General features: G+C 43.4%; 1 protein-coding gene across 1 annotated transcript; it reads left to right on the forward strand.

The window, feature by feature from the left end:
• The first annotated feature begins 7,078 nt into the window (after window positions 1-7,078).
• LOC311143304 (plasma membrane ascorbate-dependent reductase CYBRD1-like) lies at window positions 7,079-9,797 on the forward strand. Its single transcript, XM_084179135.1, has 4 exons — window positions 7,079-7,308; window positions 8,004-8,212; window positions 8,650-8,804; window positions 8,917-9,797. The coding sequence occupies exons 1-4, from the start codon at window positions 7,116-7,118 to the stop codon at window positions 9,200-9,202; spliced, it is 843 nt and encodes a 280-aa protein (XP_084035261.1). The 5' UTR covers window positions 7,079-7,115; the 3' UTR covers window positions 9,203-9,797.
• The last annotated feature ends 114 nt before the right edge of the window (window positions 9,798-9,911 follow it).

The raw sequence follows: 9,911 nt of genomic DNA on the forward strand, positions 1-9,911 counted from the left end.
AAAAAGTATTTGCCCCCTTTCTAATTGTCTCTACTTTTGCATATTTGTGATACTGAATGTTATCAGATCTTCAACCAAAACCTAATATTAGATAAAGGGAACATAAGTGGAACCATGTCGTCCAAAAAGTTATACTTTTGAATCATCTGTTCATAGAACGTTCTTCCAAGAGTCTTGATGATCATCCAGGTGCTTTATGGCAAACTTGAGTCAACTTTTTGGAGGAGATGGGTCCCATTTATGCCTGGCGAAAACCAAACACTGCATTCCACAGTAAGAACATCATACCAAAGGTCAAGCGTGGTGGTGTGATGGTTTGGGGATGCTTTGCTGCCTCAGGACCTGGACGACTTGCCTTAATAGAAGGAACCATAAATTCTGCTCTGTATCAGAGAATTCTACAGGAGAATGTCAGACCATCCGTCTGTGAGCTGAAGCTGAAGCGCAGCTGGGTCATGCAGCAAGACAATGATCCAAAACACACAATCAAGTCTACATGAAAATTGCTAAAAAGCAACAAATTGGAAGTTTTGGAATGACCTAGTCAAAGTCCAGACCTAATCCCAATTGAGATGTTGTGGCAGAACTTGAAACGAGCAGTTAATGCTTGAAAACCCACACGTCACTGAGTTAAAGCAGTTCTGCATGGAAGAGTGGGCCAAAATTCCTCCACAGCGACGTGAGAGACTGATCAACAACTACAGGAAGCATTTGGTTGGAGTCATTGCAGCTAAAGGTGGCACAACCAGTTATTGAGTGTAAGGGGGCAATTACTTTTTCACACAGGGGAATTGGGTGTTGCATAACTTTGTTTATGGAATAAATTAAATAAATATGTAATTGTTGTGTTATTTGTTCACTTATGGTTGAAGATCTGATAACATTCAGTATCACAATTATGCAAAAGTAGAGAAAATTAGAAAAGGGGCAAATACTTTTTCATAGCACTGTATACACCTGTTCTGAAAGGCCCCAGAGTCTGCAACACCACTAAGCAAGGGGCACCAACAAGCAAGCGGCACCATGATTGCCAAAAGGCATGTGGGAGACTCCCCAAACATATGGAAGAAGGTACTCTGGTCAGATGAGACTGAAATTGAGCTTTTTGGCCATCAAGGAAAACGCTATGTCTGGCACAAACCCAACACCTCTCATCACCCCAAGAACACCATCCCCACAGTGAAGCATGGTGGTGGCAGCGTCATGCTGTGGGGATGTTTTTCATCGGCAGGGACTGGGAAACTGGTCAGAATTGAAGGAATGATGGATGGCGCTAAATACAGGGACATTCTTGAGGGAAACCTGTTTCCGTCTTCCGGAGTTTGGGACTGGGACGGAGGTTCACCTTCCAGCAGGACAATGACCCTAAGCATACTGCTAGAGCAACACTTGGGTGGTTTAAGGGGAAACATTTTAATGTCTTGGAATGGCCTAGTCAAAGCCCAGATCTCAATCCAATTGAGAATCTGTGGTATGACTTAAAGATTGCTGTACACCAGCGGAACCCATCCAACTTGAAGGAGCTGGAGCAGTCTTGCCTTGAAGAATGGGCAAAAATCCCAGTGGCTAGATGTGCCAAAGCTTATAGAGACATACCCCAAGAGACTTGCAGCTGTAATTGCTGCAAAAGGTGGCTCTACAAAGTATTGACTTTGGGGGGGTGAATAGTTATGCATGCTTAAGTTTTCTGTTTTTTTGTCTTATTTCTTGTTTGTTTCACAATAAAAAAGATTTTGCATCTTCAAAGTGGTAGGCATGTTGTGTAAATCAAATGATACAAACCCCCAAAAAATCTATTTTAATTCCAGGTTGTAAGGCAACAAAATAGGAAAAATGCCAAGGGGGGTGAATATTTTCGCAAGCCACTGTATGAATTAAGTCACTCAATTTCTAAATTAAATGAAAAACATCGTTGTACATGTTTGATCATCTAAGAAGAGCTGTGAATTTAGGTTTTCTGATCTGTTTTATAACTGCATGGAAGCCCATTCCCGCCACCCAAAAATGTCAAGATGCATGTAAGTCAAACATTTTAGATAATCAAAATTGAGGATATGTTTCTTAATTTGCAGAGATCAGCACAGCAGGGCTGCTGGCAAATGTGTGGCGAGCTGGCATTTGCCCCAGCACTTTTGATTCAGCTTCATTAAAAATATTGACGCAAAGCGTTGAAAAGAGGGACAAAGTACTGTTCTTTAGACTGATTTGCCTCATGATTTGTCAACTCGTGCACAATTAATCTGTGCTTTAGTCTGATCAGCTGTAGTCTACTTATAAACACAGCTGCAGGTAGCCTAGAGAAGCCTATGCACTCTGATCCCCTCTGGCCAAGGGAAACGAAGCGGTAACGTCATGTATAGCATAGCCTAAGCTATGTATTTATAGTCTAAAATAGGCCCATTTATTTGTGTGACTTCGGGTGGCTAGGCTACCTAGACCTTTTCTATCCAAAATGATTGACTGGAATTAATCAACACAATAGTGATGACATACTGTGTGAGTAACTCTTTAATTACAGATGCAAAGGCCTACACAATGCAACCCTGCATAAATCAAGCTCAGCCCTGTTTGTTATATTGTCTAATCACACTTTTTGTGTAAATAAGCCCTCCCAAGGGCCAGGAGTTTTTCCAGGAGTTTTTTAATAACATATGACCTGATTAGAAAAAATCTGGTACTGTAATAGCCCATATAAAACCGTTTTACAGCTGGTTTATTACTATTCCTTTATTGCTATTTTTTGTTTTATTTTAAACACTTTGCACTGCCACCCTTTGTATTCTTTCGAGCATGGATTAAATTAAGTATATTATTTTTGCATCTTGGCCTCCTTGGGTTATTATTATTATTATAATATTATTATTATTATTATTATTATTATTATTTATTATTATTCCTTTTCATGGTTTGAGTGCAAGTACCTTTTGAACTCTGTCATACCCTACAACTAGGGTCCAGAGTTTTACCTGGTTAAGTAAACCTACCAGATCAGGAAAAACTCTGGGCCCCTGGAAAACAATTCCCCACATTTACATTTTACATTTACGTCATTTAGCAGACGCTCTTATCCAGAGCGACTTACAAATTGGTGCATTCACCTTATAGCCAGTGGGATAACCACTTTACAATGTGTTTTCTTTTTTTTTCGTTTTCTTTTTTTTTGGGGGGGGGGGGTTGGGGTAAGGGAGGGGTAGAAGGATTACTTTATCCTATCCCAGGTATTCCTTAAAGAGGTGGGGTTTCAAATGTCTCCGGAAGGTGGTGAGTGACTCCGCTGTCCTGGCGTCGTGAGGGAGCTTGTTCCACCATTGGGGTGCCAGAGCAGCGAACAGTTTTGACTGGGCTGAGCGGGAACTATGCTTCCGCAGAGGAAGGGGAGCCAGCAGGCCAGAGGTGGATGAACGCAATGCCCTCGTTTGGGTGTAGGGACTGATCAGAGCCTGAAGGTACGGAGGTGCCGTTCCCCTCACAGCTCCATAGGCAAGCACCATGGTCTTGTAACAGATGCGAGCTTCAACTGGAAGCCAGTGGAGTGTGCGGAGGAGGGGGGTGACGTGAGAGAACTTGGGAAGGTTGAACACCAGACGGGCTGCAGCATTCTGGATGAGTTGTAGGGGTTTAATGGCACAGGCAGGGAGCCCAGCCAACAGCGAGTTGCAGTAATCCAGACGGGAGATGACAAGTGCCTGGATTAGGACCTGTGCCGCTTCCTGTGTAAGGCAGGGTCGTACTCTCCGAATGTTGTAGAGCATGAACCTACAGGATCGGGTCACCGCCTTGATGTTAGTGGAGAACGACAGGGTGTTGTCCAGGGTCACGCCAAGGCTCTTCGCACTCTGGGAGGAGGACACAACGGAGTTGTCAACCGTGATGGCGAGATCATGGAACAGGCAGTCCTTCCCCGGGAGGAAGAGCAGCTCCGTCTTGCCAAGGTTCAGCTTGAGGTGGTGATCCGTCATCCATACTGATATGTCTGCCAGACATGCAGAGATGCGATTCGCCACCTGGTTATCAGAAGGGGGAAAGGAGAAGATTAGTTGTGTGTCGTCAGCGTAGCAATGATAGGAGAGGCCATGTGAGGATATGACAGAGCCAAGTGACTTGGTGTATAGCGAGAATAGGAGAGGGCCTAGAACTGAGCCCTGGGGGACACCAGTGGTGAGAGCACGTGGTGCGGAGACAGCTTCTCGCCACGCCACTTGGTAGGAGCGACCGGTCAGGTAGGACGCAATCCAAGAGTGAGCCGCGCCGGAGATGCCCAGCTCGGAGAGGGTGGAGAGGAGGATCTGATGGTTCACAGTATCAAAGGCAGGATTCAGCAGGGAGGAGAATGTGGCAAAGAGCTTCCTAGGGTTAGAGGCAGATGCTTGGAATTTAGCTTGGTAGAAAGTGGCCTTAGCAGCAGAAACAGATGAAGAAAATGTAGAGAGGAGGGAGTGAAAAGATGCCAGGTCCGCAGGGAGTCTAGTTTTCTTCCATTTCCGCTCAGCTGCCCGGAGCTCTGTTCTGTGAGCTCGCAATGAGTCATCAAGCCACGGAGCTGGAGGGGAGGACCGAGCCGGCCGGGAGGATAGGGGACATAGAGAGTCAAAGGATGCAGAAAGGGAGGAGAGGAGGGTTGAGGAGGCAGAATCAGGAGATTGGAGGGAGAAGGATTGAGCAGAGGGAAGAGATGATAGGATGGAAGAGGAGAGAGTAGCGGGAGAGAGAGAGCGAAGGTTGCGACGGCGCATTACCATCTGTGTAGGGGCAGAGTGAGTAGTGTTGGAGGAGAGCGAGAGAGAAAAGGATACAAAGTAGTGGTCGGAGACATGGAGGGGAGTTGCAGTGAGATTAGTAGAAGAACAGCATCAAGTAAAGATGAGGTCAAGCGTATTGCCTGCCTTGTGAGTAGGGGGGGACGGTGAGAGGGTGAGGTCAAAAGAGGAGAGGAGTGGAAAGAAGGAGGCAGAGAGAAATGAGTCAAATGTAGACGTAGGGAGGTTGAAATCCCCCAGAACTGTGAGGGGTGAGCCATCCTCGGGAAAGGAACTTATCAAGGCGTCAAGCTCATTGATGAACTCTCCAAGGGAACCTGGAGGGCGATAGATGACAAGGATATTAAGCTTAAATGGGCTAGTGACTATGACAGCATGGAATTCAAATGAGGAGATAGACAGATGGGTTAGGGGAAAAATTGAGAATGTCCACTTGGGAGAGATGAGGATTCCTGTGCCACCACCCCGCTGACCAGATGCTCTCGGGGTATGCGAGAACACATGGTCAGATGAGGAGAGAGCAGTAGGAGTAGCAGTGTTTTCAGTGGTAATCCATGTTTCCGTCAGCGCCAAGAAGTCGAGGGACTGGAGGGTAGCATAGGCTGGGATGAAGTCTGCCTTGTTGGCAGCAGAACGTCAGTTCCAGAGGTTGCCTGAGACCTGGAACTCCAGGTGGGTGGTGCGTGCAGGGACCACCAGGTTAGAGAGGCAGCAGCCACGTGGTGTGAGGCGTTTGTGTAGCCTGTGCGGAGAGGAGAGAACACGGATAGGCAGAGGCATAGTTGACAGGCTGCAGCAAATGGCTACAATAATGCAGAGGAGATCGGAATGAAATGAACTAAACATCTGGGAAAGGAGAGAGCGGGGCCTCCCTCAGCACAACTCCCAAATATAACTCTCCCAACTTCCACCTCAGAAACTATAATTGTTGTAAACTACAGCGGTTCAATGTTTCTAGGAATAGACTAACTCAGTTTATTCAGCTAGCTAACTAGGTGCAGTATTTTTCTGTGAAAATCGTCCGGGCATCAAGTCATATGACGCCACAGCCAGCTAGCATGCCGGACTCCAGCAACACGGTTTAGCGCCAATACTCTGCCACAACAAACCACCAGTGTATCAACGCGCAAGCAGATCGCTTGTGTCCGTGTCTAACGTTGTGGGTTAGTCCCGACAGCTTGAGCGAGTCCGTCGTCAACTTATTCAGCCAGTTAGTTAGCTAGAATAGTTAGCAAACTAGCTAGCCATTGCTTTCAGACAAAGAAGAACCCCTCCTTTCACGGCACGAACACACAGAGAGAGCCAAACTAACGTTAACTAGTCACCCATGTCCCAAATTCCTTGAGCGACTCGGGCTATCAATATGTAAAAAACAAAACACAAATGTAGGTTATGACTTACCCCTAGCAGCTACTGTTAGCTAGCCAAGTGCAAAGCTAGCCACTGAATTGACTCAGCCAGTTCGCGTCTGTTCGCACGGTCGTTCCAGCTATTGTTTACTAGTAGCTATCCAGGTAGCAACAAGCTAGCTAATATTTCAAGCACAGTAGCCACTTGCTACCTAACGTTAACGGTTCAGACAATGAGGTTAGGAAACAGCTGAATGGTAGGCAATTATTGTATGTAATTATTGTAGGCAGCCAGCTGGCGTAATTACAGGCACTCTCAGGCGTTAAATAACTATACCGTTGCTAATAGCTACTCGCCAGCTAGTCCCGGTGGTGGGTTAGCTAGCTAGCTTCGTGCTACGCTGGGCACAGCCGAATACAATACTAACCTACAATAATTACATACAACAACCCACAATAACTACCTACAATACCTAACTACAATCTAAACACATAGTTTAAGCCTTACTCGACAAAGCCCAAGCTATGTGTAAAGCCAAGCTTACCCGACGCCAAGCTTACCCAACGACCTTACCCGACGACCTCCTTAACCACCCTAACCCCCCCCCCCCCACCACTTTGGGACCTGTGGTGCCACCTCTGAAATCACCACACAATGCTACAAATGAAGAAATATAACCTATGAATATGGTCTATCTCAAAATATCGAGTTAGTATCTAGAAATATTTACTTGCATATCCCCATATTATGAATAAATATCTCGAAAATTTGACTTGCGTACCTTGAAATGTCTAGTTAATATCGACATAAAAATATATAAATAATTGTGGCGGGAATGGGCTTCCATAATAACTGTTGTGTCTGGCGCTTTTGTAACAACCTGAGGTTACAAAACGTTGGTAGTTGAAAACATTCAGACCTTCTGTTATGGAGAAGAGTCATGACCCATCCCCCCCGAGTAACCTCTTGAAATTCCTTAAGTCCAGTGTTGGAGTGCGTTCGTTAGAGATGGCGATGGAGAATTTCAAGCAGTTCCTGTTCGCTCTGTCCGCAGCTGTGTCGGTTGGTTTTGTGTCGATAATTTTTGTTTTGAGATGGGTATTCTACTTCAGGGAAGGTTTAGCATGGGATGGAGGACTGGCCGAATTCAATTGGCACCCTGTTTTAATCGTTACCGGGTTCATTTTTATGCAGGGAATTGGTGAGAAGTTTGTGTTTTTCTCTCTTCTGTACATACATCATTCAGTAAAAGCTGAAGCGATGGAGGTCTGTCAATACATAAAGTTAAATTATTTCAACAAGCAGTGAAGTTCGTGAATTAATCTGCCATGCAACGCTGTAACGTCAGGGGTACTGTTATTGAACGAAAGATACATTATGAAACGTGTCAATGTTTCGTAGAAATAGCCTGTTATTGGTTTCATTTTCAATAGTTTTTTTGTAGACAAATGTTAAGTGCTCTATGGTAATTTGTTACCCTGATGCAATTCTGAGTAAAGTTACTGACTGAGTAGCCAAAAACAATAGGACCCTTTGATCGTTTACAAAAGTACATTCCAGACTAATTTGCATTACCTCCTTCAGTGTAGCCTAATTAACTTGAATGACACAGCAACTTTAATTGGTATGCACTAACATTAGTTAAAAAATGATTATATTACAATTACCCACACACTTGACAAACAAAATTAAACTACATAATGAGATTATGGCTTTATTTTATGTTTAGAAGTATACCTCATAGTGATTCTGTCAAAACAGGATGTTGCAACATCTGGTATTTATAGCAGGAATTGCTCATCCCTGAGGATGTATTATTTGAGGGTGTATTATTCCCATTCAATTACTTGCATTTTCATGATTAATAAGTTGAATAAGTGATTGTTTCTGTTTCAGCCATTGTCGTGTATAGGTTGCCATGGACCTGGAAGTGCAGCAAGTTAATGATGAAGTTTATTCATGCTGGCTTAAACATACTGGCCTTCATTTTCGCTGTCATATCTCTGGTAGCAGTATTTGACTTCCACAATGAACAAAACATCCCCAACATGTATAGCCTGCACAGCTGGGTGGGGCTAGCAGCTGTGATACTATATTCACTACAGGTAAGCACACCTAAAATATATAATGTAGCCAGTGCTTGACTTGGACTGAAATAGGTTCTGGTACTCATTTTGGGTGCCGGTATTGTTTATATTTAAGTGCAGGAGCTCCACAATACTTTTGCACTAATATTTTCGAAGAGGAACAGGAGCTCAAGCAGTAGTGAGCTCCTTCCCAAGTAAAGCACTGCATGTAGCCTACTATATGATGCTATAGAAATGTCCCTAATGATTGCTTCATAATATCTATTACATTGTTATAAAGCTTTGTCATAAAGCATTATTCTTCATCATTTTTCCTACTACATAACTAAAGTTCTATGCATGGATGCTTGTGTAGACTGTTTATGAAGTGCATTTTATGGCACAGTAGGACAGGGATACCACATGCTTACAATGCTTGACAGTTTCCTGATGTTCTTTCCTCTTTTACTGAGCAGCTTGTTCTGGGAGTGTGTATATACTTGATACCCATCACCCCGATATACCTGAGAGCAGCATTTATGCCCCTGCACATCTACAGTGGACTGTTCATCTTTGCCAGTGTCATAGCCACAGCACTTATGGGCATCACAGAGAAACTCATTTTTGGCCTGTAAGTATTACAAGGCAGGAAATACAGGAAATATACTAAACTTGGTTACTTAGAGACCCCATTTCGTAAAATTATATTACAGCTATAGGTAACTCTCTTCTTTTTCTCTCAGGAAAGATCCCAAGTACAAGGACTCTCCCCCAGAGGCCAACTTTGTAAATGTGCTGGGAGTACTGATAGTAGTTTTTGGAGCAATCATTCTCTGGATCGCTACTCGGCCCTCTTGGAAACGCCCAAGTGAGCAGGTCCTGCGCTCCCTGCCAACTTATGGGGGCGGGTCAGCTGGCACCAAAATGGGCACTGCCCTGTCACAACAAACTGACCCGATTGACCCCGAAGGCAATGGAGATGCCAGGAGAAGGAGTGGTAAATTGGAGGACTCAGGACAGGTCAACTGAGTAACATGAAAACCAACTGCTGGTTCTGTCTGTCTGTTGATGCTTTAAAACGTTGCATGGATCTACTGTTCTGGCAGTCCCAAAGCAAATGTAAACCTTTGTATTAACCTTTGTCCCAAATAGCACCTTGAGGAATTGTTCCCAACCATTCCAGAATGTTGACCTTTAAACAGTTTTTTATATTTTGTAATTTTTACAAATAAATTACACAGTTCAATTTGATATCATTGAATGTAATAAATAAAGGATTAAACTAGCCTATTGAAGATTAGACAAATAATAATCAAATACATATTCCTTACATTTTTATAGCTTTTATAACGATTACATACTGTATTCTTCAGTGTTTTTATTTTCATTTAAGGGAGGAATTACAGAACCAACACATCTTTAGGGAAGGGATCATCATTGATGTGAGAGGTGAATCTATTATAATCCAAAATATATAATGTAATATTACATATAGGCCTACCTAAAGGCAATATAGGTAAACCCAAAGTTCATCATTACTTTGTTCAATGCACTATGTACCTGGATTTCATACAGTGAGGAATTCATGATTTATGCATAAAATTAAAGCATATTTTACAAATGATTGAGTAAGTTATAGCATTACCTGCATTTTTTTGTAGACATGTCAATAGCAGCCTATACATTTTTGCTGAATTATGATTACTAGGTCTATGTTTTTTCAAATATATTTTCTGTA

Source organism: Coregonus lavaretus (genome assembly GCF_964263955.1).
Source record: "Coregonus lavaretus genome assembly, chromosome: 16".
Taxonomy (NCBI): domain Eukaryota; kingdom Metazoa; phylum Chordata; class Actinopteri; order Salmoniformes; family Salmonidae; genus Coregonus; species Coregonus lavaretus.